The sequence below is a fragment of the Myxine glutinosa genome, chromosome 7, assembly GCF_964187855.1.
Source record: "Myxine glutinosa chromosome 7, kmMyxGlut1.1, whole genome shotgun sequence".
Classification (NCBI taxonomy): Eukaryota; Metazoa; Chordata; class Myxini; order Myxiniformes; family Myxinidae; genus Myxine; species Myxine glutinosa.
In genome coordinates, this window is record NC_136267.1 from 156,225,339 (window position 1) to 156,251,868 (window position 26,530).

The window sequence follows — 26,530 nt, forward strand, 5'->3', positions numbered from 1 at the left end:
CTACTAATCTTTTTATTTTGCACAATTTCAGACAGAGGCTGCCTTTTTTATTTCAACATGGCGGCCGGAAAATTGACGTTCGAATCCAGTCACCGGCAGCAGTTTGTTCGCTTTATAGTGTTAAGGTTCCACTTGTCCATTTTATGGTGTACTAACATATTCTTTTCTTCTTTTGCAGGTTGCAAGTACCCACAGCAACCATCACCCAGGATAACATAGCTTAGAGACCTTAGATTAACCAAAATGGCAGAGTCTTCATCTAACAAGAAGTCAAAAACGGTGGATTTTGAACTATGCTTTATTTGCCAGTTGAGCAGCAAGCAAACAGATTATACAAACTATGTGCTTCGTCCTTCTTTGCCTTCAGTAGAGAAAGTAATTACAACAACTGATGTTCGATGTTTATATGGGGAAACAGAATTCTCTACATTAAAGAATCGCATAAAAGGTTTGTCAAACTCAGTGCAGTATTTCACGAGCATGGAAACCCATTTGAATCCGCTGATGAGGATGAGATCTACAACCTGCTCACCAAAGCAGTTATGAATGAAACTGCTACCAACGACATCCTTCGGCGTGATGAGATTGGGCAACAGATGTTTGAAGGTTTCGTCACTGAACGCTTAACGGAAGGAAAACTTTCTGTGTGGGACAAAATGACCAAAAAGAAACTGGGTACCTTCAAAAGTGCCAATGCAATGGCAGAAATCCGAATGGGAGACAAGGTGGTCAAAATCAAAGAAGAGCGAGGACTGTTGCAACGGTTCATTGTTATTTCAAGAAGTCGACCAGAGCTGAATCTCAAGGAATGCATCGGAACTTATGAGTTTGGTGTGGTGCCTCGATCACTATTTGCTTCAGATGGATCCCTCCTGCTGGCATACGATAAGGCATCAATACTTCATCATCTTGAGAAGCTGGACAGTAACACACAACATGTTCAAGCTGACAGAAATGAGGCAATCCAAGCAATCCAAGTACCCTTGCAGGTGGCAGACACAGCAGTGGAACATACAAATGTTGACCCAACAGATGAATCGTCAGCACACCGAGTGATCATTATTGATGGGATGGCTGTGGTAAATTCAGTTATCAAAACGGAACAAATGAAAACATGCCAAGACTTTGCAGATGCCTTTCTCCAGATAATCTGTAACATGGCAGCACAATATGATGAGGTCAGATTGGTGTTCGACCGGTACATCAAAACATCGCTCAAGGAACAGATGAGGACAAAGAGGACCAAGGGAAAGTCAACATATTACCACGTGAAGGACAACACTTTAATCCAACATATTTCCCTGAAGGACTTCTTATCAGATATCCGCGCCAAAGGACAACTGACCGAGTATTTGGCTGACAAAGTTGTATGTCACAGCAAGAGCTCCAACAACAGACTGAAACAACTTATGGTGACCTCAGGAACACAAACCAAGGGCAATGTTGATATCCCAGACTCGCTCCTCACTCACAGCCAAGAAGAGGCAGACACTTTGCTTGTACTGCATGCTCTAACTGTTCTCAATGAAGCAGAAGTTGTTGTCAGTTCCCCAGACACAGACGTCTTTTTGTTGCTTGTCTACATGTATCCAAACTTACCAACGTCTACAACCTTCCTTACGGGAAAGGGCAGGCTGAAGAGGAACATTTCTGTGCGGAGCATATACAACAACTTAGGACCAAAGCGCGCTTCTGCACTGTTAGGTTTTCATGCTCTGACAGGTTCCGATATGTCTGGTAGATTTGCTGGCAGAACCAAAGACTCGTGCTTCAAGGCATTTATGTCTTGTGATGATGAGATCCTGGATGCACTAGCAATGCTCAGGAATGATGACATTGATCTGCCCGCTGATGTATGCTCTCAGTTGGAACGCTTTGTCTGTATTTTGTATCGATCCAAAATCTACACAAAAGTGAATGAGCTCCGTTGGTTCCTCTACTCAAATCGTGCAGCCGAAGGAGAAAACCTACCACCAACTTCTGGTTCACTGGACTTACACATTCGTCGGGCACATTACATATCCATGATTTGGAGAAAAGCTTGTGAAACTCACCCGTGCCTCCCAGCACCACCTGCATTTGGTTGGACATTTGATGCAGTTTCAAGTCACTTCTCTCCAGTTCGCTGTTTGAATCCACCAGCTCCTGAAGCAGTATTGCACCTCATAAAGTGGGGGTGCAAACGTGGACGCGAAGGAAGGTGCAGCTGTCGCAAGAACAATATCCCATGTACGGAAGTTTGTGGATGCTGGGTTTTCAGCTGCAACAACAAAACTGTCCAACCAGGGATAAATGAAGACTGTGAAGATTGAGGTGTTACTTTCTATGACATTCACAAAATTATAATTCACTTGATATCCATTGTTAAAAATACTAAATGAAAGCCAGGCATTTAATCAGTATGACTTTTTGCATCTTCCTGTTTAAACGATTTAAGAGATTGAACAGTAAATCAAGTATTTCATTTTATTTAGATCTGTTTGTTGGCTTGTTAATTATGTATTCTTTGTGAAAAATACATGTCTTTAAATAGATACTTTGTTTGTAATTACATGCGAAGGGAGAAGGTATAGTTTACATTGCGGGTGCGTGGTGGCCATTTTGGAATTTGGCATGTAGATCATACATATAACATAAATTTGATGATTCCATTCGATCCCTGGTCTCAGAAAACATATATTTAGACACTTTATTTGTAATTGTATCACATGTACTCGTGAAGATATCGCATTATTAGTGTTCGGCGGCCATTTTGGACGCCATCTTCGATTTCATAGTCTTAGAATGTTCAGAAAAAATGCCACCCTAATTTTTTTTAAAGCTTATGATACCTTCTTACAAAATCAATTGAGTTTTTGCTTTTAACAAAAAAAATACACGAAATTCCAAATATGCCTATACTAATAGGCCAGATCTGGATTCTGACCTTAACAACCTGTCCACCTTCAACCTGTCCACCTAGTTTTGGCATAACTCGTCCACAACTTCTTGCGATATCGTGCAATATATAATTTTGGTGCCATCTCTCAATGGTGAAGAATGACTTAAAAATTTTTTCTTGTGTCCAGATCCAGATCTTCACCAAAATTGAATCAATTCTTCCTTGTCACACAACCGACCTGTCCACCAAGCTTTGTCTGTATCTGTCCATAACCTTTTGAGATATCGTGCTAAATATCATTTTTAGACCTATCATTCAATGGTGAATAATCATTTAAAAATTCTCGCATCCGGACCCGGATCTTTACCAACCTGTCCACCAAATTCCGTACGAATACTTCCACTACTTTTTGAAATATCCTGTTCACAGACAGAAAAACAGACAGACATGGGTGCAAACATAACCTCCATCCACCTTTGCTGGCGGAGGAGCACTTGGAAAATCAAAGGAGGGCAGGAAAGGGTGTTCCTGTCAAGGGTAGAATCGGTATCCCAAAAACATTTTGTTGTCGTTTTTGTTGACTGTGGCATAATGGGTAGAGTGTCTGCTCTGAGTTTGGGAGCTGGAAAGTTTGATTCAAACTAATTAATTCAAACTAACTAATTCAAACTAATTCAAACTAACTAATTCAAACTAATTCAAACTAAAAGCTAATTCATAGCAAAGACTTAAAATGGTACGTGCTGCTTCCTTGCTTGATACTCAGCATTTAGAGGATAAAGCACTGACAAAACCCCTCGGCTCAACTCCATTCGAGAGGGAGGGTTTCCTCCTTATTGGCCATAATGAGTGCAAAGAGAAAAAACATCCTCATAAACATATGTTGTCGCTGGTACCCAGATTGCTTGAGGAAAGGATATTGCTCTCCCAAGGTTCAGTGGCTGTTTTTGCCTGAAAAGACCCGCAGTGAATTTTTGTATATAAATATAGAATTTTTTTTGTCTTTTTTATTTGTTTGACTCTTGTATTCGTCTGCGTGTGTGCATGGTTTATGTTGCAGCTCCTCTATGAGCCTAATACCCTTTAAAGGAAAAATAATGAAAACTGGAGTTGGAGGAAGGGTTGATTATTTATGGTTTTTGAGCCCTCCTTGGTGGGTTATCCCACATTACCGAATATAAATTTATTCAAAAGATCAATCGATTTGATAACCCATGCACATTGTACTTGGAGCTCTCCAATTCGGGTTAGAGCTCGACTGGAGGTAGGATTTGACTACAAGCTATTGCCCAGGTAATTTGCAGGTAGGGCGATGCATCAAAGAATGATGGCATCTCTTTTTGACATCTTGACCTAGCTTTACTGTCCGCTAACGGTTGTTTGTAAACCTTTAAACAACCCACAGTAAGTTTCAAAACATAGGGGCAATACCCCTGGCGCTCACCTGGTAGAATAAACAGTATGCGGCACTGACTAAAGGTATTTTAAACCAATTTCAATGCTTGCTAGAAGACAGGGCAGCATGCAGAATCATACGAACATAATCATAAGACTTTAAACAAACAAAGAAAAAAATGGGGCAACCCCTGCCCCACCCCTCCCACCCCGTGTACCTCCTCAGACCACAATTTTTCCAATGCCTTGAACAAACATTGGTACATCACGGATGATGAAGGTTGTGGTGACGTTTCATCGAAATTGTGTGTGTAAGTTCTGAGGAAAAAGCAAATACCTATTTTGGGGGGCCAAACATGGATCCACTTTGACCCCGGTAAACCCCCTTGGACCCAGATTTTTTTAATGCCATGAACAAACTTTAGTCACAACACAACAAGTATCATTTGTGCCAAATTTGGTCACAATCCCATCAGCGGTTTCGGAGAAGAAGTTTCAAGTGTTTACAGACGGACTGGCCGGCGGAAGACGCGCCATCGCATAAGCTCCACTGAACTTCGTTCCAGGTGAGCTAAAAAGTAGACTCGTGTGTGCTGGCATTGTGGCCCGATCCATAGTAGGTTGCTCTGAGATGGACCAGTGGCCTGACCAGCATAAATTACTAGCAATGGAAAACTCGGAACTTACGATGGAGGGTACGAGAAGACTGACTGACCATTGGAAATCTGTGCAGCCGATCTACCAGAATCTACCCTATATAAAACACAATGTCAGTTTGTGTGTTTGTTCAGATGTCTGTCCCACTTCATAAGGGTAGCTTTTAAAGGCCAATGTTTTAACATGAATGTGTGTTCAAAGGAGGGCAGGAAAGAGTTGCCCCCCAAAATAGGTATTTTTTTCTTCGTTTATTTAAAGTCTTATGATTATATTAGTATGATTCTACATGCTGCCCTGTCTTCTATCAACCATTGAAATTGGTTTAAAATACCTTTAGTCGGTGCAGTATACTGTTTATTCTACCAGGTGAGCTCCAGGGGTATTGCCCCTATGTTTTTGTTTTGTTCCACTGCAAATAAAAGAAATACATAGTCAGGTGAAAAAGTAAGTACACCCCATGTAAAGTTTTGACTTTTTCAACATATTTCAACATACAGCTATTTGATCTTCATTTCAACAATATTGATAGATAAAGGTGATATTGTGGCGGTTACCTTATGTGCAGGTAACCGCATGTGGCGGGTACCTTATGTGCAGGTAACCGCATGTGGCGGTTACCTTATGTGATTACCTTATTTGGGCATAATACACGTGCACGGGCCTGTTGGACTTGTGGTTGTGCGGACGTGACGCACGCGCGGTTGCCGGAGCCACGCCCTCCGAAGAGGGCTTTTGGCTTTATATAAGCGTGCCGACTTCCGTTCGAGTTTAGTGTGCTGGATCTTGCTTTTACAATAAACCATCTTTGAACCCTACGAATGGCCTCGTTCTCTCGCCTTCTGCGACTCCTAAACTGGTGACCCCCCAGCTGCCCCCGAACGGATTCGGGGGCTGCGAACGAACATGGCAAGCACGCCCTAGCCAGGGAAGCCACCTCAGCTGGTGATGCCGGCTTCTCCCGCACGGCTTCGGGCGCAGTTTCGAACGCGGTTTCGAAATGCCGGAGTTTCGGAAACGACGACGGCCATGACTATGAGGTTTGCGCACCGCGCTCGGCTCCTCCTCTACGACCGGAGGGGCGAGCCTACTCCAAGACCCTCGGAAGGCACGGCTGCTTCGTCACCCTCGCGCAACTACAGCTACAGCCCGCGTGTCCAAAGCTGCAACTACTTCTCCGACTCTGCATCCTCGGCAGCCTACCCTCGGCCCGGCTCTGTTCCACCCGCGGCCCGGCTCTGTTCCACCCGTGGCCCGGCTCTGTTCCACCCACGGCCCGGCTCTGTTCCACCCGCGGCCCGGCTCTGTTCCACCCGCGGCCCGGCTCTGTTCCACCCGCGGCCCGGCTTTGTTCCACCCGCGGCCCGGCGCTGTTCCACCCGCGGCCCGGCTCTGTTCCACCCACGGCCCGGCTCTGTTCCACCCGCGGCCCGGCTCTGTGCCACCCGCGGCCCGGCTCTGTTCCACCCGCGGCTCGGTTCGATTTCACCAGCAACCTCGGGAGGCCCGCGAGGAACCTCGGCAGCCTCCCCCGAGGACTTGCCCAGCCCCTCGGTCGCCTCGGCCTACGCATAGGCCTGTGGCGTGCATTCTGGGGGGACGTATGTGGCGGTTACCTTATGTGATTACCTTATTTGGGCATAATACACGTGCACGGGCCTGTTGGACTTGTGGTTGTGCGGACGTGACGCACGCGCGGTTGCCGGAGCCACGCCCTCCGAAGAGGGCTTTTGGCTTTATATAAGCGTGCCGACTTCCGTTCGAGTTTAGTGTGCTGGATCTTGCTGTTACAATAAACCATCTTCGAACCCTACAAATGGCCTCGTTCTCTCGCCTTCCGCCACTCCTAAAATATAATATAACAAATATCATGAAACATTTACATTTTGTAGTCCATTGTATAATTTAAATAAACATTAATGCAAATTTCGCATGTGGAAAAAGTAAGTACACCCCTACATTTATCACTACTTCAAATACCTAAAATTAGAATCAGGTGCACCAGCTCAGGTAGAAATGATTAGAACATCATTAGAGAGGATCTTGGAGGAACTTGTCCTATTTAGCTTGGTATGCTCTTTGTTGTTGAAGTGTGCGGCGTGACCATGCCTAGATCAAAAGAGCTATCTGAGGCCTTCAGAAAGAAGGTTATAGATGCCTACGAGTCTGGGAAGGGATTTAAAAAGATCTCCAAACAATTTGAAATCAATCATTCGACTGTCCGGAAGATTATCTACAAGTGGAGAGGATTCCAAACAACTGCCAACTTGTTCAGGCCAGGCCGCCCCAGCAAGTTCAGCCCGAGAGCAGACCGCAAGATGCTGAAAGAAGTCTCGAAGAACCCCAGAATGTCATCATGGGACCTACAGGTAGCTCTTGCCACTGTTGATGTCAAAGTGCACGAGTCTACCATTAGAAAGAGGCTGCACAAATTTGATCTACATGGGAGGTGTGCCAGGAGTAAACCTTTGCTGTCCAGAAAGAACATCAGGGCGAGACTAAAGTTTGCCAATGAACACCTTGGCAAAGACCAGCACTTCTGGAACAATGTGCTCTGGACAGATGAGTCAAAGGTAGAGGTATTTGGCCACAGTACCAGAAGACATGTTTGGCGAAAACCAAAGACAGCATTTGACCACAACAACCTGATACCAACTGTAAAGCATGGTGGTGGAAATATTATGGTTTGGGGCAGCTTTGCTGCATCAGGGCCTGGGCAGCTCACCATCATATAAATCCACTATGAATTCTTCATTGTACCAGAGGGTGCTTGAGGATAATGTAAGGCCATCTGTCGGAAAGTTGAAGCTCAACCGAAGGTGAACCTTGCAGCATGACAATGACCCTAAACATACCAGTAAATCTACCAAGGAATGGCTGAAAAGAAAGAAATGGAGGGTTCTGGAATGGCCAAGTCAAAGCCGGGATCTGAATCCCATCGAGATGTTGTGGGGGGATTTGAAACGAGCTGTGCATGCAAGAAACCCCTCAAACATCGCACAGCTGAAACAATTCTGCATGGAGGAGTGGGCAAAAATTTCTCCCAGTCGATGTCAGAGACTGGTAGACAGTTATAAGAAACGCCTACTTGAGGTTGTTTCTGCCAAAGGGGGCAATACCACCTATTAGAGCCAAGGGTGTACTTACTTTTTCCACATGCGAAATTTGCATTTATGTTTATTTAAATTATATAATGGACTACAAAATGTAAATGTTTCATGATATTTGTTGTATTATATCACCTTTATCTATCAATATGGGCTCTTCCGTTTTCCGGTCCGGTCGTGAGAGGACGCTGGCGTCGTTTGCTCGCCGCTTCTCTGACTGGACCATTGTCCGTGTCTTGCTTTCCTGGTGGTCGTGGCGGATTTATGGCCATTGAGTCTTCCTCTGCGCGGTCCCGGCTCTGCTCTGCTGCTCCGGGCTTCACCTGCTCGGCTCCATCGCTGTTTCCTCGGGCCCACTCCCGTTGGTTGTGTCGATTGTTTCGCCTCCTCACCCTTGGCCGCGTGCTCGCTTTGCCTTCGCTCCTGCTGGCATGGCTCTGCGGTACTCTGCCGCAAGGCTTCTCCTGCTTAAAACCCGCTCCACCCCATCATGCATCTCTGCAATCAGATCGAATGGACTCCTGCGTCGACCCAGGTACATTCACCGTGGCTCCGGTCGTAAGTTTGTTTATTTACAATCAGGTCACTCCATCCCCATCCTCTGGTCGGCTCAGCGCACTCCCACTCATCGTCCCAACACACCTGGTCACAACAACGCACAAAATCGCACCTCCTGTCTGCGAACCCTGGCCAAATCACCTGGATTCATACCCGCCGTACAAAACAACATCAAGCTCACCCTGTTCAATACCCGGTCCCTCAACAACAAATGCCTCATCCTGAACGACTACATCCTGGAAAATAAACTGGACTTTCTCTGTCTCACTGAGACCTGGCAACAACCACTGGACTACTACACGCTCAACCTCACCACACCCAATGGATATTCTTACATCAATAAACCACGCTCGGAGGGCCGAGGTGGTGGAATTGCCGTTATTCACCGACAAGACATCAAGACCAACCTCATCTCCATCTCATCTGCTCCATCATTTGAACACCTGGCTTTTAAACTCTCTGGTCACACACAGTCAGTCATGGCTGTTGTCTACCGCCCTCCCAAACCACACCCATCATTCCTGTCTGACTTCTCCTACTTTCTGACCCAGCTATGTTCCCTCTCCCCCTCAATCCTCCTCCTTGGTGATTTCAATATCCACATGGACTCCACTGACTCCACGCTAACCACTGACTTCACTGATTTACTCACCTGCTTTAACCTCACTCAACATGTCAACTTTCCTACCCATAACCGTGGTCACATTTTGGACCTTGTCTGCTCTACTGGACTAATTTTGCACCATCTCTCTGGCTCCGACCTCACTCTCTCTGACCACCTAGCCATCACTCTGACCATCAACATCCCCACCCCAGCACCAAGGCATTATCGCACTATCAACTTCCGTAAGCTAAACGCTTTTTCACCTGCCTCATTCTCATCGACCCTCTCTGAAAAAATGTCCACTACTCCCTTTGTTGACCTCCACACCCCTTCTGACCTCACTGACTACTACAACCACACTCTCTCTTCCTGCCTTGACCAAATTGCGCCTATAAAAACCAAAACAGTTTCTTTCACCCATTCTGCTCCCTGGTTTACCCCTGAGCTCCGCCTAATGAAAACTCGTGCTCGCCAACTTGAAAGACTCCGCAATAAAACAGGTCTCACAGTTCACTCCCAGGCCTACAAGGACCACATACAACACTATAAAGATGCCCTCTCCCGCGCCCGCTCCGCCTACTACTCTCAAATTATCCACTCTGGCTCCGGAAACCCAAAAGCACTCTTCTCTACAATAAACAAACTCCTCAGCCCCCTGAACACCACCACCCAGTCATTCACAATAGACAACTGCATCTCCTTCCTTTCATTCTTCCAACGCAAAATTGAAAACATCTACAACAGCTTGACCACCGCCGCACCCGCTCCCCCTCAAACCACCTGCCCCCCCTTATCCTGCCATCCCCTGTCTCAATTCTCCCCAGTCTCCCCTACTGACCTCTCTGAACTCCTCATCGGAATGAAAACTGCCACCTGCACTCTTGACCCCATCCCCTCCAGCTTTGTCAAGGCCTCCCTTCCTGCTCTTTCTCCACTTATCATTGCAACAATAAACTCCTCCCTGTCTACAGGCATCGTCCCACCATCCCTCAAAATTGCTGCTGTTACCCCCATTCTGAAAAAACCTGGACTAAACCCTGACACCCTAAATAACTTCAGACCCATCTCCAACCTACCCTTTCTGTCAAAGGTTTTGGAACGCGCTGTAGCCACTCAACTCAAGCATCACCTCTCTGCCAATAACCTGTATGAAACATTCCAATCCGGATTCCGGTCCAACCACAGTACTGAAACTGCTCTCCTCAAAATCACCAACGACCTTCTCCTCTCCTCTGATGCTGGCAACCTCAACATTCTCATCCTCCTCGACCTCAGCGCTGCCTTTGACACCATCGATCACACCATCCTCCTCACCCGACTTGAAACCACCTTTAACATTACCGGCACTGCCCTCTCTTGGATTAAATCATACCTCTCTGACAGACGTCAGTTCATCTCCATCAATAACTGCAAATCCCCCACTGCTCCCCTCCCCCAAGGTGTCCCCCAAGGTTCAGTTCTTGGCCCCCTCCTCTTTATCCTTTACCTGTCCCCCCTCGGTCACTTAATCCGCCGTCATGGTCTCCAATTCCACTGCTTCGCCGATGACATCCAGCTTTTCATCTCCACCAAGTCCATCTCCACCGCCACCCACTCTATCCTGACAAACTGCATCACTGAAATAAAATCCTGGCTTCAAATCAACTTCCTCAAACTTAACTGTGATAAATCTGAAATAATCATCATTGGCCCAAAAACGCTCACCAAGTCCACCCATAACTTTGCCCTCAACATCGACGGTTTCCCAGTGTCCACCTCCCCTCACATCCGGAATCTTGGCATCATCTTTGACCAAACCCTCTCCTTCGACAAATACACTAAACAGATCACAAAGACAGCCTGCTTCCACCTGAAAAACATCGCCCGTCTCCGTCCATCCCTCTCCTCTGTGGCTGCAGAAACCCTCATCCACGCCTTCATCACTTCCCGTCTGGACTACTGCAATAGCCTCCTTTATGGTTCACCCTCAACAATCACCAATAAACTCCAATACATTCAGAACTCCGCTGCCCGTCTACTCACCCATTCCCGGACCCGTGACCACATCACCCCCGTCCTTTACAAGCTTCACTGGCTCCCCATCTCCCAGAGAATCCAGTACAAAATCCTCCTCTTGACCTACAAAGCCCTCCATAACCTGGCCCCATCCTACCTGGCTGACCTCCTCTCCAGACACACTCCCACCCGCAACCTCCGCTCTGCTGGTACCAACCTCCTGACCCCCCCCATCCGGACCAAATTTAGATCCTGGGGGGACAGGGCCTTCTCCATCGCTGCTCCCACCCTCTGGAACTCGCTACCTCACACCATCAGAGACTCCTCCTCACTCACCACATTCAAAACATCACTCAAGACCCACCTGTTCAACACTGCATTCAACATTTAACCCACAGCATCTAACCCCTGACTATCTCCTCTCCTTCTCCCTCCTTTGTGCTTTGAATATTTCCCTATTGATTCTTCTTTTTTTGCAATTGTCTTTATGTTTTGCTATGCGTTATGTTTTGCACTCTGTCAAAGCGTCTTTGGGCTTCCTGAAAAGCGCTATATAAAATAAATGCATTATTATTATTATTATTAATATTGTTGAAATGAAGATCAAATCGCTGTATGTTGGAATATGTTGAAAAAGTCAAAACTTTACCTCGGTTGTACTTACTTTTTCACGTGACTGTATGTGGATACCAAAAGATATTTTAATTTCAACAATTTTCTGGAAAAAATGGTGCATTATTTGAAAAAGGTGCAAGGGTGCCAATATTTTTGTCCATGACAGTACGTTCGTATGATGTCTTATAAATAAAGAACATATAAGCACACCTGACACGAGGCCAAGGCTTCAGACTTTGGCACTCTCACGAGGCTGCACCGTCGAATAAACTGTTCCACCCCGTCATTTTTGACGGACATTTTACTCGTTTATTATACTTCACAAGCGAAGATGTCGTTGTTTGAGAGGGTGTTTTAATTCTTGCAGTATGATGTATGGTATTAACTGTTAGAGGGGTCAATATATGGTTGAACCCCAAAAAAATTGATACAAAAGGTTTATCAATGGATTCTGGTACGATTGGGCATGCTAAATAACATACTAAAAATCTAGTAACATCTGACTTCCGGAAAGGGGTCATTTTCAAGATGGCGTCCAAGATTGCCGCCGGGAGCTTAAAATGGCCATATCTCAATTATTATTCAACCTAGAAAGGTGGTTTTGGTGTCTAAACCTGGGTTTTAGGGCCCAAGGAATCCAATTGAATAAATAAAATTGCCATCAGTTAATTATTTATTGACAAGTCCAAGATGGCATCCCAAGGTGACATCCTGATCCACTAAAATGGCTCTGTCGAATAGTAGTCAACCTAGAGAGATTTTTTCAGTGTGTATACCTAGGTTTAAGGCACCCAGGAAATCATCAAAATTACTTAAATAAGCACAAAGTAATCAGGTAATCCAGTAAGCCAGGTTTACCAGCCCATGAGGCATTTGTTGTCTTATACAGTTAGTCGCTATTCATCGTCATCCTCCGACTCACCAGCTAATGAACCAAGTGTGTGTTTCAGATTGGAGATAAGAGTGTAATGTGTCTACACCACTGCCACCTGTGACTCCAGCCCACAGTATTCAGTGATCATTACAGACAAAGGTTTGTACAAAGCTTGAGAGGTTATGGCAAGGGACAGACTATTTTATATTGGGGAGGGGGAGGGGGGGGGGGGAAATCTGACAAACAATTTATCTTCATCTCAAAAGGAATAAGTATATTATTTGGTACATGTATGCATAAACAAGATCCATATTTTTTTGACATTTCCAAAAGAAATGTACACAACTTTTCCCAGCTATAGCCTGGGGGGGGGGGGGGGGGGGGGGAGGGCACTCCATGTGTTCAGGGTAGTAGGACTGTGCCATCCATAAGGGACTACCATGGACTACCATGTACTACTGCCTGTGGACCGTGCCAACTTGAAGAATGTGACAATCCACATAACAAGTTTCTTCCAGAGGAGTCGGAGGATGACGATGAATAGCGACTAACTGTCTTAGACAACAAATGCCTCATGGGCTGGTAAACCTGGCTTACTGGTTTACCTGATTACTTTGTGCTTATTTAAGTAATTTTGATGATTTCGTGGGTGCCTTAAACCCAGGTATACACACTGAAAAAATCTCCCTAGGTTGACTACTATTCGACAGAGCCATTTTAGTGGATCAGGATGTCACCTTGGGATGCCATCTTGGACTTGTCAATAAATAATTAACTGATGGCAATTTTATTGATTCAATTGGATTCCTTGGGCCCTAAAACCCAGGTTTAGACACCAAAACCACCTTTCTAGGTTGAATAATAATTGAGATATGGCCATTTTAAGCTCCCGGCGGCCATCTTGAAAATGACCCCTTTCCGGAAGTCAGATGTTACTAGATTTTTAGTATGTTATTTAGCATGCCCAATGGTACCAGAATCCATTGAAAAACCTTTTGTATCAATTTTTTTTGGTTAGGTGAGTTTTTTTCGTATATTGACCCTACTATGTCATTTCAAATCCGTAGCCTCTTTGAGTATTGACCACAAATTTACTAATTGCACTACCTTTCGTAAAAAATAATAATCTATCTTTGCTCCGCAACCTCCACCCTCCTTTGTTTGAAATTCCTCAATCAGGATGTGGAGTTGATTACTCGCTTCCTTCCCAGCTTGATGTCTCTACTCACCGATGACAGCACGTACGTTGTTGATCAGCGTCTACCTGTGGAAGAACGAGTCTTTCAAACGTATCCTACATCGCTTCCAGATACCTTAACAAGGTGTGTAACTTCAGATTGTGCATCTGATGACAGATTTCACACTTGTAACATTGATTTCATGCTTTCATTGCCCCGCTTTCTGCTGGAAGTATTTTGCTTTGAAACGGGATGTAATAATGGACCATTTGACAATTTCCCTGTAAAATGCTTTTTAGTTCTTATCATCATCGTTGGGAGTTGGCTGCTCAGCGGAAGGTCCAAGCACCATCCTGGGGGTAAAACGCTGCCTCCTGAGCAGTGAAATGCATTGGGTGGTACATAATGAAATGGTTGCGTAACCTCAATTAAGCGACCCCGGAAGTGGTGTGTTCCATCTGATCACCAAAAAGAACGGAAAAGACCGGTTCAATGTTGTACAGTTCCTTTGTAGTAATGTGAGACGTGTCTAATCACAAAAAGGCAAGTTAAATGTAGTTCAGTTGCTTCACCACAATGTGCGTCCTGGGTGATGCATCATAAAGTATGTCACTGGAAACCATATTTTAACTCCGTTTGCATTTGTTTACCAAAAAATAAAGAAAAAAGTAAAAAAGTAAAGAAACAAATCACAGAGGGAGCTGCAGATGGAGGAAATGTTGAGTTGGATCTTGGAGACGGCGTGAAGCTGGAAGGTGTGAAAACATTTTGCTACCTCGGAGACATGCTGAATGGAGAAGGTGGATCAGACTCGGCAACGGTTGCTAGAGTGAGATGTGCATGGAAGAAGTTTCGGGAACTGAGTGGCATGCTGATGAGGAGGGGAGTGTCGTTGAAGCTGAAGGGAAAGGTGTATGCTGCATGTGTGAGAAGTGTTATGATTTATGGGAGAGAGACATGGGTAATGAACGTAGAGCAGCAACGAAGGCTGGAAAGGGTGGAAATGCGAATGGTTCGATGGATGTGCGGAGTATCGTTGAGAGAGAGGAAGACAAATGATGAATTGCAAAAGATGATGGGAATAGAGCCTGTGATGGATGCTGTGAAGAGGAACAGGTTGAGATGGTTTGGTCATGTGTTCAGGAAGGATGAAAGTGACTGGTTGAGAAGAGTGATGGAAATGAATGTAGAAGGAAGTAGAGGACGGGGAAGACCGAGAAAGACTTGGCTAAAGATGGTGGAAGAAGAAATGCGGGCAAGGGGGTTAACAAGGAGAGATGTAGAAAATAGGGCAAAATGGAGAACATTGTCATGGGGACCGCAAGGCTAACCCCCGCTCTAGCAGGGAAAATGGCCTTAAAATGCATGTTGTTTGTTGTTGTTGTTACATTTGTTTACCATTGATACCCTGCAATATTGACCTGTGCTTGTATCGTTCTAAAACATTCAATCAGAGAAAAGTACTCAACCATTTTCCTGTTTAATACAGAAATTTGGAAAATGGTCGCCGTGTCACTTCAAGTGTGGAAACCGGTCACGTGACTCTTGCATCATCAATCAAAACGCTTTTACTGTACTGTATTTTACTTCCTCCTTTTAATCGACTGTCCTACCCGGCGCACACGAAGCAAAAAGTGGGGTTATGCAATTGGTTCACTTCTGTCTGCCCGTCCATCTGTATGTCTGTCTGTGTTTCTACAAACATCAGTTTATGATCGAGGAACAACTTCATTTCAATTGAATGTTATATTTTGAACACAAATCGGAACATGAATCGGAAAACAAACCTTTAGTTTAACAGTACTTTGTGTCTGAATGTGTAGAGAGAGGAGTGAAAGTATTTGATTCTCTGTCTGGCAGATTTGATTCTCAAATGGAAAAATATATATATATATTTTTGCATTATGATGAATCAAGAAATACTGAAAGGGAACTAGATAGGCTATGAGCCAGACCCCCTAAATTGGCCGGTCGGTACCATACAGATGGAGTAAGACTCATTGTGATTTTTAGCAAGATATATGTCCCTAGATATGAAAAAAAAGTGATAGCAGTGTATAACTCTCGGCCATCTCTGTGTTATCACCCGAAATATTATTATACGCCTGCTTCGCTTCGCCAAAAAATGTGATATTTGCTAAAATTGGAATAAATATATGTTTTTAAGGACCACAGAGTGCCAATAATTTGCATACTGGATGCCAACTAATATAGTAATAGAAAATAGAACATTTGTGGGGGTTATTTATCAAAATATTGATATAATGACAAAAAATATGTTAAATTTAGTGAAAAAGTGGTCGAAATCGCTTCGAGTTCAGAATTCACATTGTACATTTTTGTCAATATTTCAAAAATGAAAACTCCCAGAGTAACATTTGACCCCTCAAAATCTTCGCAAGGAACCACTGCATTGGAATATATCATTACTTTGTAATATGGTGGTTGTTTGGGGCACATATTTTGGCAAAGTTTGGCCTCATCTCTGGTTTGTTCTTCCATTGCGATTGTACTAGCAATACTGGGCAAGCACTAACACCACCACCACCACATTACCTGGAATGACAAAAGGAAATAACAATTTAGTTGGGTAATACAGATGCAAATACAGTAATGTTTAACCCTTTAGCACCTATAATATCAAAATTAGGGGGTATGGTTGAACATATTTTGAACTTTACCAAAATATGTGCCCCAAACAACCACCATATTACAAAGTAATGATATATTCCAATGCAGTGGTTCCTTGCGAAGATTTTGAGGGGTCAAATGTTACTCTGGGAGTTTTCATTTTTGAAATATTGACAAAAATGTACAATGTTAATTCTGAACTCGAAGCGATTTCGACCACTTTTTCACTAAATTTAACATATTTTTTGTCATTATATCAATATTTTGATAAATAACCCCCACAAATGTTCTATTTTCTATTACTATATTAGTTGGCATCCAGTATGCAAATTATTGGCACTCTGTGGTCCTTAAAAACATATATTTATTCCAATTTTAGCAAATATCACATTTTTTGGCGAAGCGAAGCAGGCGTATAATAATATTTCGGGTGATAACACAGAGATGGCCGAGAGTTATACACTGCTATCACTTTTTTTTCATATCTAGGGACATATATCTTGCTAAAAATCACCATGAGCCTTACTCCATCTGTATGGTACCGACCAACCCCCTTGGCTCATAGCCTAAGAGTATTACATTGAAGTTGTACCTTTTGGTGATTTGACACACTGTGCAAAAGGTGGAAATGGGGGAAAAAAATGTTTCCCTCTTGTTATTAAGGTTCCTCTAATTTTCATTAATATGATTAAAAGATTGACAAATTAATTATCCTTGCTGATAACCAAGATGGACTTTCCTGCTAAGAGCAGAAAAGTTCTTACTTGACAAGCAAAAAGTTATTGAACTGATAGAGAAGCGTAAAAACGTGTGTCCTGGGACTGATAAAGACAGATGAGAAAAACGGGAAATGAAGACATCACTCACCTGTGCTAGTCGGGCTTTCGAGATGCAACGGCCAGGCAGATAAACACTGCTTGACCATTGTAGAAGGGAAAGGCCTTACAGTTTGCTGCTCAAGTAGCCTGAACACCATGGAAGACTTCAAACAGATGCCTGGAATCATTTTAAAGAAGACACAACACAGTGTTCAGGGGGAAAGAAAGAGCGGTGAGCACGAGGGAATGTTGATGATTCTGTGGTAGATGACTGGGAATCAAAGTTGCCGGGAGACTGCGAAAATTTTGCTCCAATTGACATATTTAATGTGTCTGAGACAAGGCTGTTCTTTTGTGACATTACCAGGGACATGTTTTCATGTGAAAGGAGAGGACCGTGCTGGTGATAGGCGTTCCGAACAGGGATTGACTATCGCTCTGTGTGACAGTTTAACATGCGACAATTTATGACTGCTCGTGATGGGCAAATCAAAGAAGCCCCACTGTGTTAGAAAGGTTGGGCCCAAAGAATCTTCCAGTGACTTACAGGCCCGATAAAGCACGGATGACTAGTGCTGTGTTTGACGAGTGGCTGAGAGACTTGGTTTTTAAAATGCAACATGAAAACCAGCATGTTTTGCTCTTCATTGATAATAACGCTCCATACCACCCGAAGGTAACGTTTCAGTTCTTCCTGTTGAACACGTCATCATATAAATCTTCTTCATATAAACTGATGTGTGCAGGTCTTCAAAAGCTCTGCATGGTTGTTGTTGCTGTTGCTGTTGTTGTGGTTCTTGTTGGGGTCAATTTTTGAAATGTGCACCCATTGGTTAGACAGCTGCCGGACTCCACACGCATTTGTCGCTTGACTCCACCCACCACGGCACCCAGACGAAATAATATGGCCACCATCTTGGTTTTCTGGTGGGCCTGAGGCATCAGGCCTGTAGGCCTCTGCTGACTATACACTTCCCGAGTTTGTTGCGACAGGTTTCCATTTGCTTTCTTTGGGTCAAGTGTTACTCACGATGAGGGACCCTGAAAAATCAAATCAATGTCAAATAAAAATTATTGGTAAGGTTTAATCAAGCCTCAGCTTAGCTGGGATAAGAGTATTTTGACATGCCAGGATTAAGTGACCACCTGTCTTCAAAGTCCACGTTTGGGGTTCCCTTTAGTGGTCGTTGAAACCAGGTTTCACTTCAGATTGTGATTTTAATTACTCCCGCCAGGGAGTAATGCATTTGATCATGTCCGTCCGTGTGTGTGTTCGTGTGTTTGTGAACAACATATCCGGAAAAGTTCTGAACGGATTTGGATGAAAGTTGGTGGGATGATTGCCCTTGGGATAAGGAAGAATTGATTAGTTTTTGGTGAAGCTCAGGATATTATTCCGGATCCAGGAATTTTTTAAAGGATTTTTTTACCATTGGAAGATAGGGCTCAGCAGCGGCCACCCACGGCGGGAGTATGCGCTCTACTGAGTGGGGTTCTAGTTTATTATATAATGACATAGATTTAATGTTGTTTGTGTGGATACTGTCAAACCATGTTGTGCTGTTGTCACATTGGTCTATTGTGGCTTATTTGCATTTTGTTTCGAGAATTTTGGGAGTGAGGAGGAGGAGGAAAGGGAGGAAAGGGAGAGCCTCGGGGAATGGTTGGGGTATAGTGAATTGTTGGCGGAAACGGGAAACATTTTTGAGCTTTTTAATTCGGCTGAACACCTCAAGAGGATTGGTGAAGATCGGAAATCGTTAACTTTTTCTTTCTTCAAATCACGATTGTTAGAGATTCGTCAATTTTTGTTTGCCTAAATTTTTTGAAGACCAATTAAAATGAGGCTTGGGCACAGGACTCTACAGACCTATTCCCTGTATATTGTCCTACTTTACATGTATGTTTTCCCATAAACTTGGGGAAATGATGGATGTATTACATTATGCAGACCAGAACAGCACTTGGTAGAGCACGTACGTCCGCCGGTCTGAACAGTTTACGTTTTGTATCCCACTGATAGGCCGGATCTGCTGCCCTGATCCTAAAGCTAAATGTATCGTTCTTGTCACCTACCCAACTCATCCACCAAGTTTTGTCATAATCCGTACACAACTTTTTTGAGATATCCCGCTCACAGATAGACAGACAGAGACGAACCGGGGTGAAAACACAACATTCATCCACCTTCCGTGGCGGAGGTAGTTAGTTATAAGGAGTGTAATTGGTATTTTGAAAGTATTCTCAACTCAACTAATAAACAAGAAAGAGCAATCAGAGATTGCAAACCCTCGCCAGGATGTATTTTCAGTGATTTTTAAGGCTATTGTGTTAAATCAAATATGGCGGCCGAACCACGTGACCGATGACGTCATCATTCTTTTCTTTCTAAACTAATTTATTCCGAGATTATGCTCAATAAATTTCATCTTGATCGGATGAAGTTTTGTACTTGTCGAATTATGAGGTCATAATAGAGGCACCTATGACATCATCATTCACATATTTTATTCCCCATGGAGAGTTCTTTATAACGAGCCATGTCTCAATTTTTTCCATGCAGTGCTTTTGGAGATTTAGAGGTGAAAAGTTTTTCGGTTTTTCCAAGATGGCGACCGTACCACGTCACATGGACGTCATAATTATGCACGTGGAGTTGCACCTACGGTGAAAATTTCCTGTCGATCGGACCAACGGTTGCAGAGAAAATCAAATTTATTCTGTGCGGACAAACAGACAAACAGACAAACGGACTCAAATGCAATACCCTCTCCTCTGGCGAGGGTAATCTATCTATAATTCCAGCAATCTCTGTGTGTATGTTTGTATGTTTGTATGTTTGTATGTATGTTTGTCTGTGACCGCTGTTTCTCGACAACTACCGGTCCGATATACTTGAAACTTGCCAGGTATATTGCTGGGGACCCGAGGATGTGCCTTTTCAAGGTTTTAAATTAATCGCAGAAGTAGTTACCGAGCTATGTCCAAAAAACGATTCAACCAATCAGAGAGCAGCGAGCTATCACGTGTGCCGAACGTGGCGAACAGACTCTGCCTCGGATGGCACATTTGAGAGCGTATTCATTTATTTCCCGTCGGCAAACTATGTTGCCGTTAAACTATGTTTTAAAACTAATTAAAACTAATTTGCGATTCATCGTAACTGCGATTTGCGACCTTCCGGACAGTGAGGACTGCACTTCCGGCAGCCAATCACAGAACGCGTTATTGCGTAGGCGTGGCCGATGTGAGAGCGAGCTGAGCCCAGCGCGTGCGCCATTACGGTACGTAATTCGATTTCTTCCGGAGAAAATAATAATTTCTCGATTTCTTATGCGCATTATTTCTCCCAATTCAGTCAGAGCGAAGGGCGGAAGCGAAGAGCGTTGTTTTTTTTGTTTACGGGCGTACGGGCGGGGTAGAGCGTACGGGTAGCGTTTTTTTTTTTTTTTGGCAAGGAACGGGCACCCACGTACGGGCATGCCCTAGTAATGTAGAATTGGACGTTATACGTGGGGTTAAGCCAAACTTTTGACCTCCGAAAGAGCACTTTGCTGTACCTGTTTTCTTTCCTTTGTAATGAATGTGCAACCCGTGTTGCAGGATGATGCCGAAGCAGCGCGTGGCATGCCAGTTGGGTCTCTTCTACGTGCTACATCTGGCTCGACAGAGGAACAAGAATGCCATCATCCGTGTGCTTCCAGTTCTTGGTACATGAATAACTTTTGCTGCATATGTGAGATGGCGAATGAAAAAGATACTCCACTTCCCTGCTTTCCCAATCATGAAGGAATGGTTCTGCACTAATGAAACTCTAAGCCTGCTGTTGGCTAACGGTTGAGGTGGCTGGCTTGAGATATTAGGGGTTTTGAGTTCGAGCCCCTGTCATCGGGTTGAATTAACACCGGGTTGGTTGACTCAGCCTGTCATCCTTCCGAGTTCGGCAAAATGAGTGCCAGCTTACTGCCAGCTGCCAGCACAGCTGCACCCACAGAAAATGATGCAACCAGCAGCCACAGGATGCATACAAACCAACCAACAATGAACCTCTACACAGATATAAATCCTTTAATTACGTAGTTTTCGGCCATTGTCACGAGTTCTTTCCTGAGGTGTGCGAGTTTCCCGATGACATTGTAATCCCAGTGATGTTTGTACAAACGAAAGCTTTTCAAAAGAGGGAAATCCTTTTGACTCGCATCCAGGAACAGGAAGGAAAGCCGTTCCCAATTCACGATTATTTTTCAATTTCATGGATTTGTTGTGCTACCTTTTTGTCCTGACCAATAGTCTCTCTCCCATTCACCCCCCACATTTTCTGATGTGCAGTCGTTATCAAATGTCAGACATAAATCGTTGTTCTTTGCACAACAAATGGTTTAATGGCACACATTGTTTTTCTTAGGGGAAAGCTACAATGATTTAGCTTATGGAGACCTGTTCCTTCACCTGTTCACATCACATTTGACTCTCCTCATTGAAGATTTTTCCTCTGAGGATTTCTACACGCCTGTATTTGATGGATTCTTGCTTCCTGCTATTTCCAAGTGAGGAATTAAATAGATTTTTGGGTTTACTCAGCCTGCTTTTATAAAGAACACCATGTAAAGCTTCACCTTACACATTACTAGACAGAACCATATTATATATACACTACATGGCCAAAAGTATGCGGACACCCCTTATAATTAGTGGATTCGGCTGTTTCAGCCACACCCATTGCTGATCGGTATATATAATTATATATACCTATCAGTAATGGGTGCATTGGGCTGTTTGCTGCGCCCCAGACTCCATTGCGCACGAGGTCATCTCGGTGAAGAAGGGGGAGGAGCTACCACCTCACAGGCGTGGCCCCACCTCGTCACTAAAGGTGGAGTCAGAGCCCTTAACCAACCAGGGATTATAATCAAGCACACACCCATGCAATCTCCATAGACAAACATTGGCAGTAGAATGGGCCGTACTGAAGAGCTCAGTGACTTTGAACGTGGCACCGTCATAGGATGCCACCTTTCCAACAAGTCAGTTCGTCAACTTTCTGCCCTGCTAGAGCTGACCCGATCAAATGTACGTGCCGTTATTGGGAAGTGGAAATGTCTCGGAGCAACAACAGCTCATCCGAGAAGTGGTAGGCCACACAAGCTCACGTTTTGCCGAGTGCTGTGCTGAAGCATGTAAAAATCGTCTGTCCTTAGTTGCAACACTCACTACCGAGTTCCAAACTGTGGCTGGAAGCAACGTCAGCACAACAACTGTTCGTCGGGAGCTTCATGAAATGGGTTTCCATGGCCGAGCAGCCGCACACAAGCCTAAAATCACCATGCGCAATGCCAAGCGTCGGCTGGAGTGGTGTAAAGCTCGCCGCCATTGGACTCTGTAACAGTGGAAGCGTGTTCTCTGCAGTGATGAATCACGCTTCACCATCTGGCAGTTCGACGGACGAATCTGGGTTTGGCAGATGCCAGGAGAACGCTACCTGCCCGAATGCATAGTGCCAACTGTAAAGTTTGGTGGAGGAGGAATATTGGCGTGACACTGTTTTTCATGGTCCGGGCTTGGCCCCTTAGTTTCAATGAAGGGAAATCTTAACGCTCCAGCATACAATGACATTCTAGACAATTGTGTGGCTTGACAATAAGGAATTAGCGTTCCCACAGAGCCCTGACCTCAACCCCATCGAACACCTTTGGGATGAATTGGAATGCCGACTGCGAGCCAGGCCTAATCGCCCAACATCGGTGCCCGACTTCACTAATGCTCTTGAGGCTGAATGGAAGCAAATCCCCGCAGCAATGTTCCAACATCTTGTGAAAAACCTTCCTAGAAGAGTGGAGGCTGTTGTAACAGCAAAGGGCAGACCAACTCCATATTAATGCCCATGATTTTGGAATGACATGTTCAACGAGCACATATGGGTGTGATGTCCGGGTGTCCACATACTTTTAGTCATGTAGTGTGTATATATATATATATTTACATCAAACGTGTTTCTGCCTCGGATTGCTTCCATCTCGGGAACGTTTTTTATTTTCTCATGGATAGGAGGCATTATAATCACGATCGCTGATGCATTACTGTGAATGCTAACCAGTTGGCAAACAAAGCAAGCTTTCTCTGTAACTGGCCACGAAGTGTGATGGTTGCTGCTACATTGATGCTGTAGACATTCTAGGTTGTCAATTTGATAATTCAGTAAGTGTTTTTTTTATGAATGAGAGCAAGATGATCTCACGTGCTTCTGTTATTCCTTTCTAGAGAGAATGTGCATCGGCACACATTGCGCCTTGCACTACATGTTCATCACAAGCTTCCGCATGTGTATTTCTCGACGCTTGCATTACGTTTGCAACCCACTCAGCAGGTAGGGTTTGACGTTTCATCTGGTCAAATGATGCAGTTGAATCATTGGAAATTAAAGAATATAAAAGTAGAAACACAAACTCTGTGCATATATGAGCTAATGTTATAATTGGTAACATTCATTCCATAACAGGGAGGTGTTGGGAAAGAAAGGGGAAGAGGTTGGGAGGAAGGTGTGAGAAAGACATTTTATTTCATCTTTATCATTTGGGGATACTTTTTGTCAAAAGACAAATACTTGAAGTTTTCCTGATGAAACCTAGATAGTAAATGAGGGACACATTTGTCGATACTGTTACCTGTTTTAAAGTAATAGTACATCAAATGATAGAATTAAGATTTTAATAAAGCTACGTGACCACCTTTGCCTTGATAAATGGAACAGATTTTTTTGGGGGGGGGGGTTTTCTCTTATTCTTCTCACCACGTCATCCTGATAACATGTTTCGGATTGGGGCGGCTATGTTTCTTTGGACACAGCCGCGTGGGTTGTTCCGTTTCAACCTGATGTGCTGGTTGCTGACGGCCCACCCATGTGGTTCTCTTCTGGAAAACAGCCCCCCTCGCATGGTCGTCGCAATGCGCGACCCTGCAAGAGGTCCGGCCAGTTCCGGAGTGGCGGGGGTCCCCTGGCGACAGGTGAGGTGCATCCTCGGTCTGTCTTAGGAGGGCCTTCCAAGAACCTGTGACTCCCTCCGTATCGCTCCCGTCACGCACCCAGGGGTTCTTTGGCCCTTCAACATCCAGCCAACCCGGGGTTGGGGAGAAGGGTACGGGGGAGTGGGACTGGCACCCGACGGGACCTGGGGCACTGTGCAACTCGGCATTTCCTCTGGCGTTGTGGCATCTGCACTTCACCAAGGCAATCGCCCGGCCTCGCAAGAGGTTGGGATTGGTTGGTGGACATGGTCCGCCTTGGTCCATGAACGTTGCAGCAGGGCCAGGCTTACAAGCCTGGCTGGGAGGGTGCCGGGTGGCCTGAGGTGCTTGTGAGGATGGGCTGAATAGAAGAAAACGAGACAGCTGACGCACTGGTATTGTCGAGGCAGTTGAGGGAGAGGGAAGGGCAGCATGCTTCGTGGCTTGTAGCACGGGAGCGGGTGGAGATGAAAGTCGATGGTTTGCAGGATGTCTCCGGCATGGATCCCGGACAAGGGTGTCAGCTTGGGCTGACGAGACATTCTCAACAACTCGTTCACACCGGAACAAATTTCAGTCACATGAGCTCTGCTGAGACTCTGCACAAATTATTCCCCATGCACATAAAGCAATACTTTATTATGGGAACACACAAATGAAAACTGAAATCATTGAGCATTTCTAAAAGGTAGACCATGTGTTCACCTTAAATAGGTGACACACTTTGACCCTTATTTGGTCATGCTGGTCCTCTTGATTGTCTCGTGCTGGGAACAGGGAATTGATCATCCAAGGAAGGAGACAAACCATTTTGGATAAGATCACCTGATTCACGCTCTGCATATTGTTACCTACGGTCATGTGACGTGATATTTTGCTATCTCTATTTTGGAATTTTAACTAAGGCGGTCTGGCACCCAGCTCTGCTCACCAAACTCTCCTCCTATGGTATCCATGGAAATCTCCATGCATGGCTTGCGGACTTCCTCTCTGGTCGTAGTCAACGTGTGGCCCTAAATGGATTTCTCTCATCTCCCCTTCCTGTTCAGGCTGGAGTTCCCCAAGGCAGTGTGCTGGGCCCTGTGCTTTTTCTGGTCTTTAACAATGATCTCTCCGACTCTCTGGAAAATCCTCTCTATCTCTTTGCTGATGACTCCACTCTCTGCCGCTCCATTCCTCTTCCCTCAGATCGGCAGTCTGCAGCCTCCTCACTCTCTGAAGACCTGGACAAAATCACAGACTGGTCAAACAAGTGGAACATGTCTTTCAATCCTGACAAATCTCACTCTCTTACTATGTCTCTCCGAAAAGATCGACTGGACAACCCTCCCATCTACTTTCTCAACAATCTTCTCCAAGAAGTTCTGTCGCTCAAGCTTTTGGGTCTCACTATCTGCCATGATCTTTCTTGGGAAAACCACATTTCCAATCTGGCCTCCAAAGCCAGTCGCCGACTGGGCATCCTCCGTCGTGCGAAGTCCTTCCTCGGCACACCTGAGCTCCTCACCACATGCAAGGCTTTCATCCGCAGCTCAATGGAATACTGTTCTCCCCTATGGGCTGGTGCTCCTGCCTCACACCTGGCCCGGCTTCACGCTGTTGAATCCAAAGCTTTCAAAATCATTGGAATCTCCCGCGATGAAGCTACCTCTGAGGGCCTTTCACTCACTCACCGCAGGCAGGTAGGTGGTCTTTCTGTCTTCTACCGACTCCTCTCCGGCCTTGCTCCCCCAGCTCTCTCTGTGCTCTGTCCCCCAAATATTCCTACAGGTCGCACAAGATCTGCCAGCAACCCTCTGATGGTTAAACTGCCGAAATCTCGGCTTTCTGCTCACCTTCACTCTTTCATTCCTCTTTTCTCCCGCCTCTGGAACAAACTCCCACACTCCCTTCAATCCCACTCCTCCCTCCAGGTCTTTAAAACAGCTGTTCACCACCATCTCTTATCTTCCCCCATCCAAAACCTTGATCTTTTCTACCCCCACTAATTCACCCCAGATCCACCTTGTTTGAAATTCCAACTTCTTTCCTGGAAGTCCTGGCAGTGTCCATATGTTTATACCTCTCCCACCCCCCCCCCCCCCTTCACATGCCTCCCCCCCAAAGCCCTCTCCCTCCCACAGATCTCTCGATGTCTCCATGTCTCTCGGTCCCTGCTCTCAAATGTTGTGTTTGTGTCCTGCCCCCTCTCTCCCCATCTTGTCTACCGCTCCCGATG

The 26,530-nt window shown here is 44.9% G+C and overlaps 1 protein-coding gene across 1 annotated transcript in view; it reads left to right on the forward strand.

Annotated features, from left to right (window-relative positions):
• The window catches only part of NELFB (negative elongation factor complex member B), a 65,084-nt gene that overhangs the window by 36,235 nt on the left and 2,319 nt on the right, over positions 1 to 26,530 (forward strand). Inside the window, exons 10-13 of the mRNA XM_068123459.2 lie at positions 13,863 to 14,005; positions 20,914 to 21,020; positions 21,716 to 21,857; positions 23,569 to 23,674. Coding sequence (XP_067979560.2) covers positions 13,863 to 14,005; positions 20,914 to 21,020; positions 21,716 to 21,857; positions 23,569 to 23,674 — 498 coding nt within the window. The remainder of the gene's footprint in view (positions 1 to 13,862; positions 14,006 to 20,913; positions 21,021 to 21,715; positions 21,858 to 23,568; positions 23,675 to 26,530) is intronic.